This window comes from Xiphophorus maculatus, chromosome 24 (genome assembly GCF_002775205.1).
Source record: "Xiphophorus maculatus strain JP 163 A chromosome 24, X_maculatus-5.0-male, whole genome shotgun sequence".
Taxonomy (NCBI): Eukaryota; Metazoa; Chordata; class Actinopteri; order Cyprinodontiformes; family Poeciliidae; genus Xiphophorus; species Xiphophorus maculatus.
Window position 1 is genome coordinate 1,367,753 of NC_036466.1, and position 23,815 is coordinate 1,391,567.

Below are 23,815 nucleotides of genomic sequence, written 5' to 3' on the forward strand. Positions count from 1 at the left end.
CTTACAGGGTTTCATTCATTTTTTAGGTTCTGTGCAGACATGCTTAAAAATGTGAGAAATTTAATATTTTAAGTACGTTATTATTTCGTTAGGTGTTATTTCGGTAGAGAGGGAGCGCCAGATAAACGGGCCAAAATGAAATTGAATCACCCCTCTTTCCCATTACTTTTTCTATTCCTCGTCAACATGACGACCCGAAACTTTAGACAAGGAAGGAACTTGAGTCCAAATGAGGAATTAGGTTGTTTCCCGCAGTTGTTCCAGTGAACAGTCACTGAGTAGGAATGTTTCATATGCCGTTGGAAAGCCTATTTCCTTTTAAATGGTCTAAGGAGCAAAAACAAAAGCTGAAACTTCTCTGTTAATGTTGAGGCTTTTGGTGGAGGCAGTGTGATGATGTGTGCTGGCGTGTTTTCACTGGAAAAACAGTTTGTCGTTGTAGACGATGTCGACTGAGAGATGGAGATTAGATCCTGCAGCTAGTGACGGCCCTTATCTACTCTGTCCGTAGAGACTACCTCAAGAATTTGTGTGTGAACTTTGACCTCAACCTTGTCGTCTGCATTATCTGATTAGTTTAGACATGCTGTTTAGAGAGGATTTGGAGTTTTTCAATCGGAGGGTTTCACATACTTGACTCCTGCTCAACCCAAAAATACATTTTCCTTACACTGTTTGACAGTAGAGAAGAAGCCTCTCCAACAGATTTACTATCCAGGAGCATTGATGAAATCAGCATGATGCTGCCTCCCACATGCGTTTTCAGCTGGACCTTTTCCATCCAACGTTTTCAGTTGAGCTCGACGTTGTTGATTGTTGGAGCAGGTGCATTTTTCTCAGTCAGATGTTATGTAATTGCTGAAACACTTTCAACAGCACCAAATTTCACCAAGTATTTTTGGTCTAGTTTTGAGTACAAACATCTTAGTTTTGTTCCAACTTACAAGTAACTTTTGTGCAAGAAATATCAACCTGATTAAAGTAAGTTATACCATTAATATTGATGAAAATATACTAATTGCAAGTAAAATATCTGCCAGTGGAACTAACTTTTTATCAGTGTCAAATATTTTGTGTTTTTTTGCAGTGTAAAGACTCTTCCTAGCTTGTGTTCACTTGTATTTACACAGAGTTCCTTTTGACAATCTTCAAGTTCTGAGTTCGGATCAGTCCAATTGAGTGTGAAAATGCAGGACATGTCACCTTTTTGTGTCCGGTAGCATCACAATCCCATGTTCTCGAACATCTTTGTAGCTGCCAAAAACAATTTACATATACTGTACGTTTGTGGATATTGACGGTGCGACGACCGTTTGAGTTACATTTCCTGGATTCAAGTAAAACGTCAAAGTTTTCCTTTTTAATTACTTTCAGTGGTGTGTTTTAGCAGCTATGATCATCACTGAAAAGTGAATTTATTCCATGGAAAATGCTAAACTTGGATTCATTTCACACGGTAGTGTTTATTTATGTTAAATTAGCTAAGAATGAAAACCTCGGCATTTAGGTACTTGAATTAAAATAGCTTTTCTAAATTCATGAAGACGTGTTTGGGTGTAAAATGAGACAAATCAGATAACACCGCTCAGTCAGACAGAGCCTTTAATCAATACTTACTGAAGTAATGATGGATTCTTCTACAGCCCCAGAGCACATGAACTACAACCAGTGGCGCTTTTGGATATGGGCAGTTTCCCAGGGCGGCATTACAGGAGGGGGCTCCAAAAAGAACCAGATAAGAAATTAGCAATTTTTGCATCTTGATTAAAAACCAGTGCTTTTATTTTTCCTGCTGAGAGTAATGAGAATAGGAACTAGACTGGATTTTATCCCCTCCCAGAATCGTGGATTATTTCACTATTTTTGATTGGTGGAATGAAAAGTGCACTTTCACTCAAGAACCGCCACTGATCACAATCCCAGCTACACTGCAGTCGCTCCATCCACCCAGCATTAAGCATCAAAACTGAGAATTAAATAACTAACACTATATTTCAGTGAATCAGATGATGATTCACTGAATAAGCAGCAGTCATTATTCCAAATGTTTCCAAAAAGACTTGTTACAAAACGATGCTGCTTGCTTCACTTTAAAATAATATAATTGCTCTCTAGTTATTATCGTGATTTAAATACAGTTATGTACAGCTACTCACAAATCCATCTTCAAAATTTCACTAGTTTTTTTTCTCTCTCTCTCCCTCTCTTTTTCATTCTTTAAATATAAAAAAGTTTAAATATATAAAAATAAAATTGCTCAGAGTGGGAACAGATAAATTAGAAGCAGACCCAGAACTGTCAGGTTGTGACTGGATGTAGAAATGCGTCAAGCGATTCATCGTTCATCATTCACCTCATCGACAAGAAGGGAACGTAAGGAATCCAAAAAAGTGTACATACCCCAGTTAAAATGAGTTGCACTGGATGACGACATATAAAAAGTTGATAAATCATTTTAAAACCAGACGTTTACATACAGTGAATAAAAAGAGACAAACTTGTTTTCTTTCTCACTCTCTGAAGTAAAATCAGACCCAAAACTTCTCTGGCTTTGGGTAAATAATTAGGAAAAATATTTGCATTTGCTGTAAGCTTGAGTTACAAGAGTAAAAATGTACTTTTTTAAAGTGTGTGTATTTAACATTTCTTAATGTTTCCGACTCAGTTTCAGCGTTCAGCCTTTGGTTTGAGTCTATCTGTATCCCACATCTTGAAAATGATTCACATTGGTCTGATTTAACCTGGCATCATAACAGAGGGTGTGTACACTTTAGAGATCCTCTCTACAAGATTCTCCTTCCAGCTAATATGGAAATTTGCCTTAAGATTTTTCCTTCCCATGTTTATTTTGGAAAAAAAAAAAAAGAAGAAAAAAGCATGCAGTCGGGTCTGTTATTATCTTATTCACATTCCATTTCACACAGGCATGAGCTGCAGCTCCTCAGCAGGTTGGTGGTTGGCATTCTTCTTGCTGCAACACGTTGGTCTGTCTGGTCCATCCCACCTTGTTGCTCTGCGTTTACAGTCAAACTCGAGTGGCTTTCCAGATGTGGAAGGAATCAAATATCTGTCCTTATTACCTCTTTTTGAAGAGTTTTGTTGGATAAACATGGCTTTTTGCCCTTTCCTTTGTTCTGGGGAAGTTTATGGACACAGTTTGAGATGGTTCACTTGAAAAATGACTCAGCACAGGCGGCTTAAACCTCCCACAAAAGCTGCATGTCTCTATACGTAGATCCACTTCCAGCTCCTGTGCGTGGAGTCGCTCAGGTGGAAAAGTTTCCGATCTAAGCGGGATAAATCCCTCTTCCTCACTTTCTTGTTTGGTAATTCCACTTCATGTACTTGGGGATGCACTGACAGACCTGGCTGCTGTAGTAAAATCCGTCCTGGCACTCTCGTCTGGGGTTTCTGCAGGAAAGCCTGTAACAACTTGAGAGAGAATGAAAGAGAATGAGAGGCAGAAATGTGGGCGAAGAAGACAAAAGACGGATTTACAAACAGGAGGGGAAAGGGAAAGATTTTTTAAAGGGGTGAGGTTGGGATGAGGAACAGAGGAGAAATAAAAAAGAAACACAAGGGGGATTATATTCTCTGATCATGCATACTATACATTATTCACATCCCCACATCCTTTCTGGATGAAGCTCAATCCAAGTTTTATTTGCATGTGCATCAAAAAGATTCTGTGTGAGGTGGAAAAAAAGGAGTATTTTTCCAGAGATGGAAGAAGTCTGGGAACTCTTGTCTTTAAAATCACAGCAGGTGTACAGTCGCCTGTGGACTTACTACTGTGACCAGATGTTAAATCAGACTAAACAGTACAAAGAGTGATTGTACAAAATAATAAATGCCTTATCTTTGTGCTCAGAAGCATTCTGAACTTGAAACCATGACCTTAAAAACTATTTTTCCACAAGCAAGTAGAGAAATGGATATAATTTTGTTACTTTGATTGATAGAACACAAGGACAAAAATATGTTTAGAAGAACAGTCTGTTATTGGTAGGTGCCTAACTTTCATGATTTTGGTTTGAATCGTTATATGAATATTTTTTATTCATTCGCCTTCAGGAACCTTCAGATGTTTTATAAATATCTCAATGAATAGTGAAGAGACGCGTAATAAAAAACGTCTTTTGCGGATTTCTTTTCCAAATTAGGTTTTTGATTCGTTAAAATTACAAATTTTTTGCCCATGAAACTTTAAATTTTGAACCAATGTTCCAAACAAAGCAATTTTTTCCACAGAATAAGACTGATTTTGGCGACAATTTCAGTTTTACTACGATATGACTTTGCACTCGAACTCAGCACGGTTCCGCGAGTCTATCGACACAGCTGGCGGTAGTTAACTAGTCAATAACAATAACTAACTTTTCTTTAATTTTCGGAATCAAGGTAAAGTAAAACCTTCCATATTGTTAAATTAGAATATTTTTGAACCAATAATAAATTAATGTCAGATAAAATATACAGGTAGCTGAATTGACAGTTAGCGTCGTAGCCTCAAATATTAATTGGTAGCTAAGGTAGCTTTTATTTCGTATTTATTTTTAATTCACCCGTTTGTTCGTTACAGAGCACACAGCACATTTAGCAGATATTTATAATGCATTAAAGACTGCAGTGCGGGGTTTAGGACATGCTGTAATTTGAATTTATATCACTTTAATAATTTTTCAGCCATATTTGTCTTGTTTAAAATATGAACTATATTGGGTGGCTGACGTTGATTTGAGGGAGAGCACCGTTGAAACTAGGCTTGAAAGTCAAATTGAATATCTTCTTTGGTTAAATGGAGCTTTAGGAAGATTTTCAAGGCTTGAAAACTGTTGAAATATGTTCTTCTGTGCGTCTGTGGAGTACCAAAAAAAATGCCACAAATTTAAAAAATAAGAATAACAAACGGACCAGTAATTATTATAATAATTATTTAGATGTGCTTTTATTTAAATTTATAACAATTCAAACTTGGGGTTGCACCATCCACGTTAAACCCGTGAATATTCATTTCAGTATTTTTCTTTTTCTTTTTTTTATCTTGTGCTGCAGCTGCAACATGAAATAAGCTGTCATGGCAACTTGGCCAGAGTGGCCTAGCCAAAGTTTGGACTTCCATCCAATTGAGATGACGCCCCATAAACCTAAGCAGACAGCTCTGAGAAAAGGGTCCTAATTCTCCAGAAGAGCATAAAAAATAAACCCATGTTTGATGCTTTAACATGTTTTCAGTTTTAAGCATTCTAAACATTCAGTGTGTTTTGAGGTCCAGCTCCAGTAATTATGCTTGTTTTCCTTTAAGCTGAGAATGTTTAGTGAGCGGCCATTAAAGGCCACATGTTTTAGCATCCTGTAGGATTTCCCACATGTAAAGCTACCAGTGTGAATCAATCATTCTGCAGCTCATGTCTGCTGGTGTGTTTTCATAGTGCCTGTCACTCCATCCGTCTGTTTCGCTTTCATCCAGTTCATCCCCCGTCCCCTGTCCCCTTCCCCTCTGCGGGGCCTCTCGGGTCAGAGGGACGTTGATCTGGTGCGCGCAAGCTGTGGGAACCACGACACACTCGCAAAGCCCCGAGCAAATGCTTCGGATGCCCCATGTCCATAAAAGGTTGCAGTGAAACATGTGAACGACTGAAAAAGACAAACAGCGAAAGTTTTCCTCCTTAAGAGGAATGCATGACGCGTCCATCAGGAGATGTTTCCGCAGAACCAACAACGCATCACAATCCTCTGCCTCAGGTTCATCAGGATGAGCCGTTAGGCTAGCATGAACTGCTAAAGGTTTGGAAATAAACCTTTTGTCAAGGTGAATCTTGAACAGTCAGTTGTGACCGAAAACCTTCCAGTGGGTTTTTTTTCTCCTGCTTCATTGTGAGTCCAAGCATTCATCAAAGATGGACAAAAGAAGCAAAAAATGTAAATTTTGGACTAAATCTGACAGAAAATCAGAAGGATTTGGAGAAGAGATGACCTCAAAATCTCAGAGATCAGGAGAAACTTTGCATGAAAAGTATTACAAAGGATGTGTGTAAACATTTTGAATCCACTTCATATCGTGCTATTGGTGTACAGCCCATGCCTGGTCATGATGCATCAACACTTGCTGGTTTTCAGCTGAAGTTGATTCGCATGTTTTACTGTTGGACTGATCATTCCTACTGCTGTTAGCTTCACAGCTGGGAAAACCCACTTCATGGATGACTTCACCATTTTAATGCTTTATTGGTCTGTTTTCAACCAAATCTGCGAGTCACCACCATCCTCTTGTCCACATTATGTGGACTGACATCTTATGTGCACTGACACAGACCTGTGTCTGGATTTAGGGGATTTCAAAAGACGTTTCTTAGGGTTGTTTTGGGGATACATTCATGTTGTTGGTGTTCCACCACGTTTCTTAACTTTAATTACTTACGGAGTTCCTCAAGGCTTTGATTTGGGTCCAATTTTATTTCCAATCAGACTTTTCCACTCTCGTCTTCAACTTGAGAAAATGTGCCATCTCTTTTCATTCAAATGCTAACAATAATGGGATCTGCCTTCAGTTGAAATGCAGTCATGTTTGTTTAAGAATAGATCTTAAGTTTTATTGTTGGACTAAGTTAAAAAGAATGCCTCTACATATCAGACAAACTCCAAATCAGCATGAAAGTTGAGTTTTTATGTTTTTTTTTCTTTTATTTACTTTTTTGTGCTCTGTTGTGGATTTTCTTCTTATCCAGTGTAGCATTTTGTTTAAATAAACTCAGCCTCCCTTCTTTCTGGTTCTCTCACCTGCAGGTGTTTGGGTTGAACCTCTTGCCCTGCCGTAGACACGTCTGGGGACTCTCTCTGCACTGACACAGACACGTGTCGGGATTTAGGGGCTGATTCCTGGGACACTCCACCGCGCACACACAACCGCACAGCTCGTCGTCCCACCGCTGTCCAGCAGGACACAGCTTCCCCTCGCCTTGGCCTTCGCACTGGCACTCACCTGACCACAAAGGTAGGAAGAGGAAGGAGCGGGAGTTCAGAGCAGTGGTTGCACAACCAAAACCTAATCAGATAATGTGTTTCGTGTTCGTACTTGTTTAAAATTTGCATAAAGACTAATTTCCCTTTTTTCTTCTATCTTGGCCTGAATCAAGTTGTGGTATTTACAGTAAGCACTCTCAGTAAAACCTGAAATAACTGTTTACATAAACAACAATCCAGATACAAATTCAGTTTAAAGTCTGAATGCCTTTAAAAAGTATTTTCCCCTTTGGATGTTTTACTCTTTTTATAGTTTTTACAAATCAATCATTTGCAACATAATTTGGCTTTTTTGATTAAATTAAATGTTGAAAAAGCTCTTTTTTGCTAAGTGAAAACATATTTCTATTAAATATTGACAATTTAATAAAAACATAAAATAAATGACTGCATATCCCTCCCCATTCCAGGTGACTGACCTAATTCAACAGAGGTCCAGCAAACTGGTGCTTGCAGTCTCACATTTAGTGATCAGTGAGTGTGTCTCTAGTGACTGCAGTATGAACAGCATTCATTGGCTAATCAGTGTTCCTGGCTACAAAGCAATATAAGATGAGTTAATGTGATTTAAACTCAAATAAACAATAAAATATGGATCGCAATGGAACACATGCACTCTTATTTGTTTGTCCTGTTTATTACCTAACCTCTATTATTATGACATTACCTAACAATCAAAGACATATTGAGATTTGTTTATGTCAAAAATAAGCCTAACATTGGACACCTGCCTGAATCCATAACCCTCAGCTGTAAAACTAGTCTGATTCGTGTCCTTACAGGTGTTCTGGTCCAGTTTCCAGCCTGGATAGCAGCTGGCTTCTGTCAGTCCGTTCTGACAGACGCACTCGCAGGTGGATTCTTCCAGAACCCTGTTGGGCCCACAGAGAGCCAGCAGACCCGAGTCCAGCGCCTCTGGAACAGAGAAACACGGTATTTAAGATAGAAAACAACCCCATGAGATTTGGCAAATTAAATTGACGTTTTGTTGACGTAATGCTTGAATGATTTAATAAATGTCATAAACATCATACCAAATCATGCTGATGATGTTTAGCTGAACGCCTCACGGGGCTAATTATTGTTTCTGAGGTTTCATCAGCTGAGTTTGTCACATAACTGCAGCGAATCCAAAGAGAGCTCGCACGCCTCTGATTACGTTTATTGCACTAAATTTGCACGTGGAGACTTGAGTTTGGGCGCAGTTTACAGACAGAGTAATTTGTATATGTGCCCTACAGGATTAAAAATAGTTATTGTGCTAATGTAATAAGTCAAGTATGAGAGTTTGGAGTTGGAAAATCTCTGAAGATGAAAGATGCTGGCATGATTGTACAAGAAAAACACCACAAAAAACATTCCTGCTTCAGTGGTATCAACTTTGCGGGAGGGAGGATTTGTTTGAAACGCTCTGGCACCACTACCACCATCATCATCATCATTATCATCATCTTCTTCCTCCTCCTTTCACAGTGAAAGGAGGAGGAAGACCTCTTCAGGGTGTGGAGAATCTGGGCTGAATCTCCAAGTGTATGAGTAGATCTGTGACTCATCTAAATGCTGCCAGTCTTTGCCAGGTCTCTCTTGTAAAACAGATCTTTTGATCTGAATGAGTCAAACCTGAGTAAATAAAGGTTATTATTATTAAAAGGCAATATTCTCTAGAATACCTTTTTAAATACCTCTTTAAAAGCAACATGTAATCTCACAATTAAAAATATCTAATTAATTGCAGGTCTTTTATTCAGTGTGGGGTAGCGGAGATCATTGTGTCCAGAAACTTTATGAACACTCCATTATGTCCTATTTTCTTGGACTGTTCTACCTTCACAAAAGCAAAGATATGGACTTTAACTGGAACTGCGTGCAAGAGTTTACTTTGTTTTCTCCCTTCAAGATTTATATTTGAATTAGACCCTGAATCAGATGAATTACTCATTAAGAGGTTTTTGCTAAGCTTGATGACATATTGAAACCCAGCTGTGTTGGAGCAGAGCTGCATCTAAAAGCTGCAGGACAGTCAATCTGGAGGACTGAGGACCAGAGGATCTAAACGCTCACCTGTTTGTTTCTGAGTGTAGCTGATGGTGTCCGCAGAGACACACACGCAGTTCACTGGATCCCATAATGATCCAGAGGTGCAGGGGACTTCAGGAGGGGAGCACCTACACACACACACACACACACACCCCCCCACACACACACACACACCCACACACACACACACACACACACACACACACACGGCCATACGCGTTTAGTAACGCATGAGATGAGAAGAGGTGGAGAAGGACATCAGCGAGTCTCTTACTCACAGATGATCTGTTGCCGCTCGCCTTATGATGGAGTGAAGCGGCCGCTTGGAGAGGCATTCGCATGAGGTGTGGTTGACGAATGTTACCATGGCGACTGAGCGATCCATCCTGGGCGGAGACAGCTCCATCAGCTGGCGGGAAGGAAGATAAAATGTTTAGATGCTCACGGGGACAGGTGTGTCTCCAGTTTTTAAAAGTCGTCATGGTTTTAGAAAAGTGTTTTGTTGTGTGCAGTTGTTGTACGTGACTCTAAACGCTGCGTCCAGTCACAACCTATCCCCGCCGGAGTGGGCTGTGTTGAGCTGCCAGATACATAATTGGGGAAATTGTTTTCAGCATCCAGATGGATTTGAGGTGTGAAAGCAGATTTACAGCTGTGAAGCAGCAATAGATTCCGTCTGGTTTTTTTTGTTTTGTTTTGTTTTTTGTGACATCTGAATGTTTGAATGTTTCTGAATGTTTCAGATTGAAAAACAACATTTAATATCAGACATGAGAGAAGACACCATCCAAACCAACCTTTTCACCTTGATTAAATTCATGTTTTAGTTCAGTTTCTCTTGAAACATTCAGGCTTGATTTATGGAAGGTTTTTAGAGTAAACTAATTACTTACATAAATCTTGTATGACAACAGGAAGTAGGCTGAAACATTTTAAAAAGCATAACTTCTGCTCTGTACCTGACATTAGAAGGATGCAGAGTGTCCAACCATTAACTCCAGACCTCAAGGTCAAGCTAAGTGTTTATGAAGCCTGTCGCAATAAGCAATTAATCAATAATCGCATGATAAATTAAAATGAGCTCAATAATTTCTTTTCTAATTATATTTTTTGAAGGACAACTTTGTTTACAGAGACTTCATGATCTCTTTTATGGTTTAGGTTGTGGGTTGTTTTTTTGTTTTTGGTGGTTCTATTTTGGATATTTAAACTATCTTCCAGTTCTAGTATTGAGTATTTGTTACATATTTAAAGTTTATTAGTTTATAAACATGTAACATAAAATTGATCTTAAAACAACAATATTATAGTTTATCGCAATAATTTCTAGGACAACTTATTGTTCAGCACAGTTTATAATTTTACAGTAATTTTTATAATTTTTACAGTGTGTCCATATTCAGAGGCTGCATCGATCAAATGACCCGGTCTTTACCTCAGGTATAATGTTATAGTTTAATATACTTCAATGTGTGAATGTGCGCTTAATGGAAACGACTGATTTCATTCTTTTATTGTTCAGAAAAGTGCTACACAAGTTTGATTTCATTTCATTTAAACTGTACTCCTCGCCTGCTCTGCCTACCACTGCATCCGCCATTGTTACAGAAGAAAAATCTCCTGTTTGACCCGCAATGCATCTTGGGATAGTGTCGAGTGCCAATGATCCACCAGGTACATTTTGGGGAAAAGTAATTTGGATGACCTCTGTTGGATTGCTGACATAATTGGCTTTCAAAGGATGCAGCTTTACAAATCCACCTGTAAATTGCTAAAAAAAAAAAAGAAGTGAACGTTTTCAGTGGTCTAGTCAAAGCGTAGTCTTAATTTCAACAGTGATGCAGTGGCCTTTCCCACTGGAAAAATCTTTGAATTCTTCCAGATTAACAGATTAAGTTTCTGATGATACGACACATTTGAGTTTGGCAACAAAGTCAAAGCAAGAATCTGAAGTCGGTGCGACTCACGGTTTTATTGACGAGACTGTAGCTCATGTTGGTGCAGTAAAAAGCCTCGTTCCCGCAGCAACCACCGCAGCGATGCAGCGCCACACAGCGAGGGAGGTACAGCTGACTGGTGGATTCTGGGTACTCCTTGGCCACCTCAACACACACCTCTCTCGGCTGGCACGACGTACGCTGGATCTCTTCCAGAATGACTGGAAACAGAATTCAATAACTGGATTTGTTTGATTAGATAAAAATTAGAAAACAAGATTTGCATTCAAGTTACCGGCTAGCGTTCCATCCACTCTGTAGACGGGTTCCTCCCGCATCGGAACCCACATGTCATTGTCGTCGTCGGAGCGGACCAAAGGGCTCGCCGAAGAGGTTGAAAAAGACGAGGAAGGGAAGGAAGAGGAGGAAGAGGAGGAAGAGGAGGCGTGCCAGGATCTTTTCCTCATGCACTGCTGGATCAAGCTGTATTCAGGGTAGAAGAGCTGCAGCAGCTGGTCCATGCTGGTCACCGTCTCCAAACTGGACTGGTCATCTGACTGGGCTGGAGCCTGGAGGGGGAAATCACAGGGAAACACTTCTTGAGATAATCTTTAGTAAACATTTAGGGAGACACTATAATGGCCAACACAACCGATGATGTATTTTCTAAGGAAAATAAATAGTGTAATAATAGATTCTGCCAGCTACAGATTATTGAGCAATGAGAGCCAACAATATTGTCATGATCAAAATAAGATGAAGGAAATTGATAAAAAGAAAGCACAACTTATAACAATGGTATTTTATACAGTATTGACTGCAGCGTCTGTACTGGAGTCTGAACAATGAGTGATGGGAATGTGATGCGATTCACTATAAGTTAATTTTCATAATTAAAATTTTCAGGCATTGTTTACCTCCAGCATATGGTTTCTTCTGGTGCAGAATTATGACGCATTTCTCAAATAAATGACGTAAAAATCTGATAAAATGACAGTTTATGCTGCAGATGCTTTGAAAACAAAGAATGGAATTGGGTCGTTCAGACTGCGGTGAGCTGTGTGAACAGCCTAAATGTGTGGTTGTGGCAAGTCAAAAATATAAACAAGTTCAAAGGGGATTGAATACTTTTGCAAGCCAGTGTATAATCCAGATAAAATCATTAAGAAAAACTCAATTTTATGGTTTCAAATCAAAAACAATCCAGTTGTTTGTTATAGTAAAACTGTTAGATATGGTAAGCTTATCTATTCAGACTCACTGGCTGTGCAGGATAAACAATGAATACCTCAGCTACCAATGTGTTGTAACATGTTGCTGTCGGCTACTGTTAGTAATTAGGAAGACTCTTGTCCTTCCCTCACCTGAGCATTGTTGCTGCTGCAGATTCAGACCAGATTCAGGTTCTTATCTAAATATTAAGATAAAAAAAACAAAAAACCCTGAATCTGTAAAACTCCTCTAGAAACAGAGGTAGGATAATGTTGAAGGTGATGCTGTTCTCCTCACTATTTAAAAGATTCTCACATGACAACAGATAAGAAGGAACCAAATATACTGGAGATTATTGCCACACTTTAAAGTTTTAATTTCAATAGATTTCTCACAGGAAATCAAATTTTACAGTTGACATTATCTTCTAAAACCTTCCTACTGTGAGTCACTCAACAAAGATTTTTTTGCCGTGACGACGGATAACTCTCCATAGAGCAACAGTAGATGAAAGATAGCTGAATAATTGTTTAACGGACTGGGAAATCAAAGCTGTGAGTTTGGAAATGTCAGGGGGAGTGGTCTTCTGGATTCACACCTAATCGTTTTTTTTCTTATGGGAATATCAGAGGTTGTTTAGGTTCACAGGCTGAGAAGAGGTCGACTGGCACAGCTGGCATTATCTAAACAGAAACCGGATCCCTACTTATCTCCCACTCCCAAGTCTTCTCTTGCAACATATTTCCAACTTATTCATTTCCTCCATTTTCTTTTCTTCCCCTCATAGTTTTGCATTTTGCATCAATACGACATTCACTTAACTTTGAAAATCCAAATGTAGAGGGTCTTGAGAAGGGCAGCAGAGTGTGCCATCCTGGGGGTCACCAAGTCCAAACTCTCACTGTTGGTTTGATGTGAAATAAGGATCGACATGTAGCTTTGATGTTAAGTAGGGCGGCTGATCTGTGATGCTGTGGGCCCGTCACTCTTCAAAGATTCTGGGAGTCTTGTTATTCTGCATCTTATCATGAACGGTTTTATGTATCTGGACCTCTAAAGGAATTTGGTGGTGTCTGCCAGTAACCTGAAAGTTGGCCATCATTGGGCCTTTTCCCAGAACCAGAACCAAACATGGAGAAGCAGCATTCTGTTTTTATACTCCACTAATCTGGAACAAACTCTCAAAAGCTCGAATACCTGAATGGCTCAGTGTCATCTGCTACTCCAACTTCTCTCTGCCTGGGTTTCTAACCATACGACCAGGCATAGAGCTAAAGAGGAACGGCAAAAGCACATGAGGTGGATTAGCGGTGCTTGCCAAAAACTGATGATATCATCCAGGACATGTTGCTGTGGAACATCGTCTCTCTTGCCCAGATATTTTGTTAGCTTGTGCTTGTCATGACTGGAGTCTTCAATAAGTCATTGTCTAGAGTCATTGGAGGACCAACTGCTCACAGCATCACCGTCCACCACAACTCTTTAAAGATACGTGGATGAGTTACGACAATATTTAATGTGATCTAACCTTTAAGTGAAAGCAATATTTCAGGGTTGTAAACCTTTCATGTTCTGAGACAGAAATAAAACCACCCAGAGACCCTGAGGATTCGTATGATTTTTAAGAAGTGAGGCGCCATTGCTGCAATTGTGTGGTTTATACTCAGTCAGCACACACTCCTCAGGCTTCATTTGTTCAATATTTCTGAAGGTTTACAACTTCTCCTTCAGAAGAAGTAAAGTGGTTATAATCCAGTTTCAGTGCAATGATCACAAGTTTAAGGCTGGAACTCTGAGTTTTAACGTCACTCTCAAAGTTTGCACTTTAAGATTAGCTGCAATTAGACTTTTTCTGTGACTTTGTACATTTACAAAAGTATAAAGTCTAAGGTTTTTATTTTTACAATGAGATTCTGTCTTCCATACAGTCAAAATGTGTCTTTGCTGCTATCCAGGAAGGAAGTCAAGACCAGAACCTCTGACTTACTAACTTAAACCATGAGTTCATCGACTCGTCTTGTTGTTAAAAAGATTCTTGTCTTTTTTTAGGAAATTCAGGCCCACTTTTTAAAAAAATTTCTCCATATTGCGACTGAAATATTTCACATAATTAGTTCGTGAGATTTTTATTATCTGATGACTTTTTAAGCGTCAGATTGTTCGGATGAACCACCACTCTTCATGATTATTGGCTTCTGTTATCTTTCTTTCTTTGCTCATTTTCAGATGTATTTTTGTTGTTTCCACATTGAATCTTTAAGATGTGGATGCCGTTTCAGACAAAAGCTGAACAATGGGTGAAATGAGCTGATATTAAACTGTTTTATAGTGGAGTTACATAAATTACATAATTACATAAAGTTTGGTTGCATTGTTAAGCGATCACCTGACATGAGGTCATGGCTGTGGGACTCTGTTCTGACGATGCACCAGCCGCTATCCATGCAGCACTCTGGGGTGTGTCCAGAATTACGCACTGCTGGCACTGAGGCACAAATATTTACACACACACCCATACACACACCCATACATTTATCACTCAGCCTGTTTTCTATTAGAAGTAATGTGTTTGAAACTATTGTTTAGATTTATATATAAGGCTTAAGCCAGAATTATCTTGAAAACTTGTGGAGGAAATGTGAAGAAGAAGCTGCTGGGTTCAGATGCCCCTCCTACACACACAGACTCAGTTTTACTAAGAACTGGAGCAAGTTCTGAGTAGTAAGATGATGCCTTTATCTGTAAATCTCCACTTTATGCTCCCCAGGAGCTCGTTTTCCTGCTTTGTAAACATAAACTTCCAGATAAGGATGCACAGAAAAACAGCATGAACCTAAAAACCCAGCTGCATCCCGCCTGGTGTGTGAAAACCACAACAGCTGATGTAAGGCTGACACTATAGGAACATTAATGATGTTCACCTGTGACAAGAACTGGATTGTTTTGTGGATTTAATGGGAGAAAAACTTTAAGCAAAAATGCGTGAATTACTGTCTTTTTTCCTGTGAAGATCTTTCAATTTAGAGTAAAACGTGTTGAACATGAATAGATTTTGAGTTAAAGGAGCTGAAGTGTCATTTAATATCTTACTATTGAGGATTTGAGGCTACTACATTTGTTGACAAAAGCCATCTGAAGTCTATTAAAACCTTCATTTATCAGCTTTCACCCCTTTATTCCACCTGAGACACGTCCAAACAAGGAGAAGTGATGAGGATGTCTTTGATTTAAATCCATCGTTCAGAGCAGAAACACATTTATTACAACAAAAAATGACAGAGGCAAAGACTCGTTCCTTCTTCCTCTAGGTGCTTTCAAATATTTTTTGAACATCAATGTCTGGATCAGAGCCAGCAGGATGGAGGAAAGAGGAAGTGAGCTTGAACAATTTATCCTCTGCAGACCTTAACAATAAGGATTGCTCTTCTTTACAACAGGCTGATTAATTATATAGTTAACTTCTAGAACTTATGGTGGCAGCATGGAGGATTCTGAAGAATCTCCTTGTTTAAATACATCTTTGGTCAGTTAATTTAAAAATCATCTGTTGGTCCCAAAGTGAACTTAAATAATGCTGAACAATTTTAGATTTTTAATAGTTTAATTCTGTGAACAATATACAAGTTTTGGATATTAAAGGTTCACATAAAATGTGCTTTGAAGCAATATTGGTTGGATATCATATTTCGAGTTCCAGTCATTCAGGTTCTGCCTGCTAATAATGTATTTGGTCAGTTGGATGGTTTCTAGCTCTTTATGTCCGGTGTTTGCATATTTCTAGTAGCTGAGATGCTAAAGCTAACAGAATATGATGAGGGAAACTGAATCAATCATAATGGATATCAACATTTAGTTGGTTTTCAGTTGCTTGACTAGTTTGTTTTCTTTATTTATGCAACAAATGTTGCGACAACCTTTTATTAATATCACATCCTCTGTTGCATGTCATCTTCATCTTCTGTTGTGTTCTCTGTTCATTTCAGTGTATTTTTAGTTCTGTTCTTTATTAGTTTTTATATTTGTTCTTCTTTTACGGCCATGCTGTCATTAGTGCTCATCTGTTTCACTTTGATCCCTGTTTTATACCTCAGTCTCCTCTTTGAAGCTTTCACTCAGACCTTCTGGAGAAAATTATAAGCGATTTAGTGTTTTCCCTAATAGGCTTAGCTGTTACATCATTGCTCTTCTCCTGATGTTGGACTGACCTCCAGTCCAATGGTTCCATGCTGATCCCATTGGTGAAACAATGTTACTGAACTTCTGCTGTTTGTAAAACTTCCTGTCATATGTGGATCAGTGGCTGAAAACTTTATACCGGTTTTATTTTTACAACTGAGTATTAGGGCCAAGCTAAGAAAAAAATAAAATTCGGAGAATAAATCATAATAGTATGAGAATCAAGTGATAAAATGAAAGAATAAAGTTGTATTATGATAATAAGGTTGGAATAACATAAGAATAAAGTTATAGTATTTTGAGAATATTCAATATTACAAGAATAAAGTCAAAATATTGTGAGAACAAAGTGATAATATTGAGACTAAAGTCATAATTCTGCGAGAACAAAGCCAATATTTTGAGAATAAGGTGAATTATAACGAGAATTAAGTAGAAATAATACAAGAATAAAGTCATAGTATTACAAGAATAAAAATGTGATATGAGAATTAAGTTTTAATATTTTGAGAATAAAGTCAATGTTACAAGAATAAAGTTGAAATAATGTTGTTATAATATATATGACTTAATTCCTGTAACATTACAACTTTATTCTCATTTGACCATATCTTTATTTTTGTATTATTTTGATTTTATTCTCATTACACCATGACTTTGCTCTTGTAATTAATAACATTTTTTATTTTCTTAGTTGGACCCTAATACATCATCATATATTTTAATGCTTTAAGCACCAGCCAGTCTTCTGGAGAATCTCTTTGGTCTTCCTGTCTATTCCCATCTGCGTTTCTCCCCAGTGATTCCCGTCTGTGTCGGAATGTTTCTCTGCTGAAACGGATCCTAAACTCAGGGATGTTTCCAATGTAAATACAGCTTATCTACCTCACATAGCACTGCTCTTATGAAAGGTATTTCATCATTTTTTTTGACTTTCAGTGAACATCATAGTGCAGTGAGTCAAATTTGTTTGTTTTTTTTCTTTAAGTTGTACAGTTCAAGTCTGGGATAAAGTGAGGGGAGGGAAGTCTTACCTCGGTGCCCGTGTCTCCGGTTGGGTAATAGTCCCTGTAGTCTTGGCCTGAGCACAGACAGCTGAAGTAAAGCATCCATAGGAGCACAGCTGGTATCCACATAGTGAGGGGATGGAGAGCTGGGGGTGGGGGGAGTTGGTGAAGTTAATGTGAAAGCAGGCCGGTTCTGACGGATCAGGCTCCTCTTCTCATTCTATCCTGGGACGAAGTTGCTCCTCCCGTGCAGGTCGTTGGATTTTGGGACGCCACCTGAAGAAATCATGATGAAGAAACCTTCTCGTCTTACTTCGCTCGAGTCCGGCGTGTTTAACGTTTCTCCTCAGTCCAGCTTTCTCGTCTCGTCCCGCCGCGTCTCCATTACTGCTAATTTGACGACAGGTGTCCCTCTGGGTTTTGTCTTCACTTTGTATTTATATCTGCCGTGGCCTTCAACGTGAACGGTCGTCCTCGTCTGTCTCCTCTCCTCGTCCTTCGCACTTGTTCACCTCGTTTGCTTTCTTTATCTGTCTGTGTCTCCTTCCCTCCACGCAGCAGCTGTGCAGATTATCGCTGCCCCTTTTTATCTGGCTCCTGTTTCTTCTTTCAAAGCCTTCAGGGTAAATCTCTCTCTCTCTCTCTCTCTCTCTCTCTCTCTCTCTCGCTCGCTCGCTCGCTCGGTGTTCTTTCTAAAGCTGTCACAACTTTTCCATCTAATTCTTAGAAAATGCATCAAAGAGGAGGAGGACAAAACAGAATAAACTCAATTCAAATCCTGTTCCTAGATTGAGATTTCTTTCCCAAAGAACTCCAGCTTTCGGTGTTGGCAAACAAAGTGAATGCGTCCTCCTCTCAGGCGTCTCGCTGGAGTGAATGAGGAAAAAATACAAGAATGGGAGACTTGTGTGCGGTGGGCGGGATGAGGGATCAGAGAGGCATGAGATCTGTGTGCTTCAGCTGATTATACTGCCCCTTTCCTTTTTATTTCCTCTGAAATTGCAGGTTATGCAGAGGCAGCAGAAATCGGATTTAAATTTACCAGACAAGCAGTTTGTCAGCCTCCAAAAAGGCTATTTCGAAACACTATCACAGAGGATTTATTTTTACATACATCTAATTCTCCCAGCTCCATAAGCATTAACGCTTTAACTCAATTTGCTCCCACACCTGCAGCTCTGAGGCTTTTCTCCCTCTCACACTTCATCTAGCTCCATCTTTGTCCTCCACCCTTCCCCCTCTCACGTCGTTCTTTCTTCTTTTGGTTCATTCAAAGTCCTAAAAAAGACTTACTTCACATACCTTCTTAACTATTCCGCCCCAAGGCTGCGAGCAATTGTGTCTGAATATTACAGGGGAAGAGGAGAAGAGGGAGGGTAGAAGCTGAAGCTTTCGTCTTTTTGTCTAAATTGTTTTAAAAAAAAATCCTCCCAAGGCAACGTAGTTACAGACAAATGCAAAATAAATTATGGGGGCCAGACAGAGCGATAGATGGGCGAAATAAGAAGGGAGAATAGAAAAAAGGAGGAGGAGGAAGAGGTGTGTCTGGGAAAAGCTCGAATGAGAAAACATCCGATTTCTGGGCCAGTCAAAGCCAGCCTTTACAAAGGATTAAAGACGCACACAGGCCACACACGCACGCCTTCACGCACGCACACGGTGGCAAGTGCCTGCTTGCAGCTTTATATGTTGAAATCTGCTCAGCAGTTCCACATTCCACTCATTGCTTTCTTCATTTCATCATGTGAACTCAGACCAGGGTTTGTCACATTCAGGAAATGTGACAATTTATAAATCATCAAGTTAAGATTTATAACTTAACTTGATGATTTAAAAACAATCACAATAGAAACCAAATATTTACATAAACTATGTAAAGAGACACAAAACCATTTTTTTTCTCCACAGTCGATGATTCCTGTTTTAGGTCAGTGAGAGTTGCTGAAATAATTTCCAGTTGCTCAATGCCAGAATATATTTGAACACCAGTTTTGGTATTTGCAGATTTTTGCGTATTTATTTTTTCAAGCATATATAAAATATTCAAAAGAAAATTCAGCTTGGGAAGCTTTAATACCTCAATGCAATGCTATTTGACATGCTAATGGCTGATGTTTGCAAATCAGCCAGTCCAAGGCGCCATGCATCTTCCCTGGCACTGATTGGCTGTAACACCAGGAGTGAAGACGCTGAGAACTGGATGCATGTCAAGGTATATTTTGTGTTTGAACTATTATAATAACCAATTGTAAGCTTTCCCATCTGAAGTTGTACCTAAATGTTTAAACAGATGAACGTTTCTCCTTCAGACTTCTGGAAAATGTTTCTAAGGATGATCCAGACTCAGTTTTGTGTGGATTAGAATAAATTAGCTACAAATTCAACCTCTTTCTCGTTGTTGAAAAATTAATTGAAGTTAAAATTTCAGAGGAGTTTTTCTTTACCACCCCCGGCTGTCCTTGCTCAGCATCGTCTCTGTTTATAAAACTCTCCTGGTTTCTCCTAACATCCTGTCCCCAGCCGCAGATAGAGCACCCTTTGCACCAAACAGCAGGATCTTTGTGCTCAACAAATGTGGCTTCCCCTCCTTTCAGGGGCCTGTCACAGTTCAGAGGGTCTCCTCTTTTATTGAGCTGATGTTGGCTGGACAGGTTCCACTGAGCTCCTTTTTATGCTCACTTGCTTTAGCATTTGCTTGCTCAGAGCCTGAGGACAAGACAGGTGGTTACACACTGATAAATAAATACATATGTTTAAAGCTGTAGAAACATTATTCTGGTAGAATAAACTTTATTTAGGACCAAGCTTTAATGATAACATAAAATCCAAGTTAGTTTTCACACTTGTTAGTCTGGTACAATCGGCTTGATTGGGGAACCAAAATTGCAACATTTGCTACATTTTCAGTTGGTTGTTCACCTTAACAGTGTCAAACGATCCAAACCCTTTGAAAAACTTGTTCTGCTCCTCACCTGTGGCGGCGCTGCATCAAGAAGTACTGAAGGAAACGACCTGAAAACCTCTGAACGAGACATGAGCACAATGTCCTTCTTCACAAAATGTAAACAAAAATGGAGTGGCGTCAGATTTTAGTAAGAGGTCAGGAGCCATTTCTCCTGTTAGCACTAGACTGGCATGTTTGATTTGGTTGCTTTTACCCAGAATGCCCTGCGCTGTAGTCCACTTCCAGCTTTTGTAGCGGCCTCTGGTCCGCTTGGCGTTCACATATGTAGAGTTCGCTTTTTTGGTCTTCATCAGAGTTCAATTACGCATTCACTCCTCCCCAAACGAACCGGGCGTTCTAGGTAAACAAACCAGAATTTTATTAAAGCCGACTAAACAGGGATGTGTGAAGCCATCCTTAATCTCCGTCATATTTATTGAGTTAGAGCTTCTGAAAGCTGCTCTGGTTTTGTCTTCTGCTTTGGCTACAACGTCGAGAGATGACACACAACATAAATTAGAACCAAGTGGAGATTTGCTTGGGATTAGTAGTACAGTAACATCTTTTAGAGGCTGTTTTTTCAACATCAGTCAAGATACGAGGCCACCAATCGTGCTGGATTTGTTTTACGTCGTAATGTTGTGAGATGCCTGTGGAGTGTTGCAACAGTCTGCCAGGAAAGTCAGTAATTAAATGCTTTGTGGATTGAGTTTAATGACGGCTTAAGTTTTAAATGAACAAGACCCTCAATTATAGCCGTGATGCCAGCGTGTAACTGGGTCGAAGGAAAACTCCCAGTTTAACAGCTGGGACATGAAAAGCACCAACCAGCTGCTTGGATCTGGTCCCACTTGCAGCCTTTGGCGATGCTGAGGAGATCCTAACACCGTGTTCTCACCCAACCTACATTCAAAGAATCGCCCAATTATTTGTTCTCCACAGAGAACAAATAGTCACCCAGTAGTTGGGCTTTGTTGTTTTCCTCACATCCAATGTTGTAACAATCTTGGATTTATCATGGTAGACACATGTTTATAGAGTAATATGGCTTAGGTCACCAAGATATTGATAGATGAGGTTTAAATTCTCCTGTTCTTTGAAACCAAAGCGCTCACCCACCTTATGGTGCAAGTCACATCCATCAATACGTTCAGCAGGATTCATTACCCTGAAACTTTGATCCAGAGGGATTTTGCTGGCTCAAAACATGCCTAGTTTGTGCAGGAACTCGCTTGTTCTCAATCTGAGAACAAGTACCACCGGTGGTACCTGGCTGCTTTCAGTGGAAGTAGAAATAAACATTAGCATCAGTTGTTTGCAACAGAAATGCAAGTACATTGATTGATATACAGCTAGTAAGGACTATGAGTTGTAAATACACGTTTTGTGTAGAGGAGAACAAACTCCCATCTCACTAGGGCTGCATCCATTAGTGGGCAAAATGAATTTAAAGTTTTATCACGATATTACACCTTTAAACTGAGAGTCATTAGTTAAACTTGTCAGTGATCAGTGAAACTATCCTGAAAAGTCATTCATCTGTCACTTGTTACATGAAGATCAAACAGCTCAACATATGTAACTAAAACTGTGGAAGATTGTGTGGCCTACAGGTTATGGCATTAGACTTCAAGTACAAAGGATAAGTGTTCAAATCCTGGAAAGAATGTCTATTTTGTCAGCCTCTTTCAAAAGCAACAATGACAGCAGAAAATATAAATGCGCCACGAGAAACTTCTGCAGTGTAGTAGATCATGTGGTCCACAGGTTAAGGCATCAGACCTCAGTTACAAAAGACGTGGGTTCAGATCTTGGTCCGTAAGTAAAGTAGATATTCATGCTTAATTTGGGATTTAATGGGATTTTTAAATTAAAACCCACAAAGTTCATCATAATCAGTCAAAATTAAGGCCAATTTCTGCTTAAATATCTTTTTTTTATCAATCTATTTTTACTCCGGTAATGCACCGATTTCAAAGTTTTTTGCTGATACTGCTGATTTTCCTGTTTTGCTGTTTTTGCTTAAAAAACAGCAACAACAGCTGTGCTTGCTTTTGTGTCTTAGTCGCGTTCAGTCACCATTGACAGCAGAAAATATAAATGCGCCACGAGAAACTTCTAAAGTGTGGAAGGTCGTGTGGTTCACAGGTTAAGGCATCAGGTATAAAGGATGTCGATTCAAGTCCTGGTGTGCAAGTGAAGTATATAGTTGTATTTAATGGGATTTTTAGATTAAAACACACAAACCTCATCATAATCAGTCAAAATTAAGGATTTATGTAAAGAAAAACATGATTTCTGCTTAAATATGTTGATTATTTATTAATCTATTTTTACTCCAGGAATGCACCGATTTCAAAGTTTTTTGCTGATACTGCCGATATTTCTGTTTTGCTGGTTTTTAAGTAAAACAGCAAAACAAAAATATCGGCAGTATCAGCAAAAAACTTTGAAATCGGTGCATTCCTGGAGTAAAAATAGATTGATAAAAAAAAGATATTTAAGCAGAAATTGGCCTTAATTTTGACTGATTATGATGAACTGTGTGGGTTTTAATTTAAAAATCCCATTAAATATGAATATCTACTTTACTTACAGACCAAGATCAGGACTTGAACCCACATCTTTTGTAACTGAGGCCTGATGCTTTAACCTGTGAACCACACGACCTTTCACACTTTATAAGTTTCTCATGGCGCATTTATCTTTTCTGCTGCCAATGCTGATTTTGAAAGAGGCTGACAAAATAGACATTCTTTCCAGGACTTGAACCCTTTTGAACCATAATATATAAAACATTGAGCAACTTACTTGATGTGCAAATATGGTTTTTGTGATGCCATTCATCAAAATGTTACTTGGTTTTCTCAATTGTTTACTGGGTGGTGTTTTCATGATTGTGTATTTTTATGATGTAAAGCACTATGAACTGTCTTGTTCATGAAATGTGATATACAAACAATCTTGAATGATAATTAAAAGTCTGAATAGCCTGTTTGCTTGCAGAGCATCTAATTAAATCAGTCAATGCAGGTGTGGTGGTGCAGGTAGTTACACCTTTAAACTGAGAGTCATGAGTTAAACCCGTCACTCAGTGAACAGTGAAACTGTCCTGAAAGTCATTCATCTGTCACTTGCTACATGATTCAGATGTCACTCAGTTGAGGACAATTTAAGCACTAATTTCAACTTGTTTGAGATCTATATCACCCTCGTTATGAATGTTAGTCAATTGTTACTCAAACATCCCAAAAACTGTTTTCATCTTTTTTATGGCAGTTTGGAAGCAACGTTTAGATGTACATTTATTAGGCCAGTGTGGACTGGAAGGTGAGACCTGCTTATTGACCAGAGCTGGAAATGAAAGGCTGTCCTGCGTTTCCAGCACAAGTGATCGTCCCTGCTGAAGGTAGGGACACTTAACATGGCATCCTTAAACCTAGGATTTTACTGATATGCTAACAAGCCATATTATTTTT

The 23,815-nt window shown here is 39.1% G+C and overlaps 1 protein-coding gene across 1 annotated transcript; it reads right to left on the minus strand.

The window, feature by feature from the left end:
* Positions 1 to 1,585: 1,585 nt before the first annotated feature.
* On the minus strand, positions 1,586 to 18,826 carry LOC102234660 (vascular endothelial growth factor C-like). Its single transcript, XM_023329994.1, has 8 exons — positions 17,420 to 18,826; positions 11,293 to 11,566; positions 11,028 to 11,218; positions 9,339 to 9,469; positions 9,085 to 9,188; positions 7,804 to 7,938; positions 6,781 to 6,982; positions 1,586 to 3,432 (listed from the first exon to the last, which is right to left on the minus strand). Exons 1-8 carry the CDS (start codon positions 17,519 to 17,521, stop codon positions 3,312 to 3,314), a joined length of 1,260 nt encoding a protein of 419 aa, XP_023185762.1. The 5' UTR covers positions 17,522 to 18,826; the 3' UTR covers positions 1,586 to 3,311.
* Between the last annotated feature and the right edge of the window lie 4,989 nt (positions 18,827 to 23,815).

Bases quoted from the DNA above. Each gene is read 5' to 3' on its own strand.
- LOC102234660 (XM_023329994.1), bottom strand. From the start codon at position 17,521: ATGTGGATACCAGCTGTGCTCCTATGGATGCTTTACTTCAGCTGTCTG. The intron at 11,567-17,419 runs GTAAGACTTCCC...TTCCCCCTCCAG, and splicing joins CCGGAGACACGGGCACCGAG to GCTCCAGCCCAGTCAGATGA. The intron at 7,939-9,084 runs GTGAGCGTTTAG...TCTCTGTTCCAG, and splicing joins CTACACTCAGAAACAAACAG to AGGCGCTGGACTCGGGTCTG.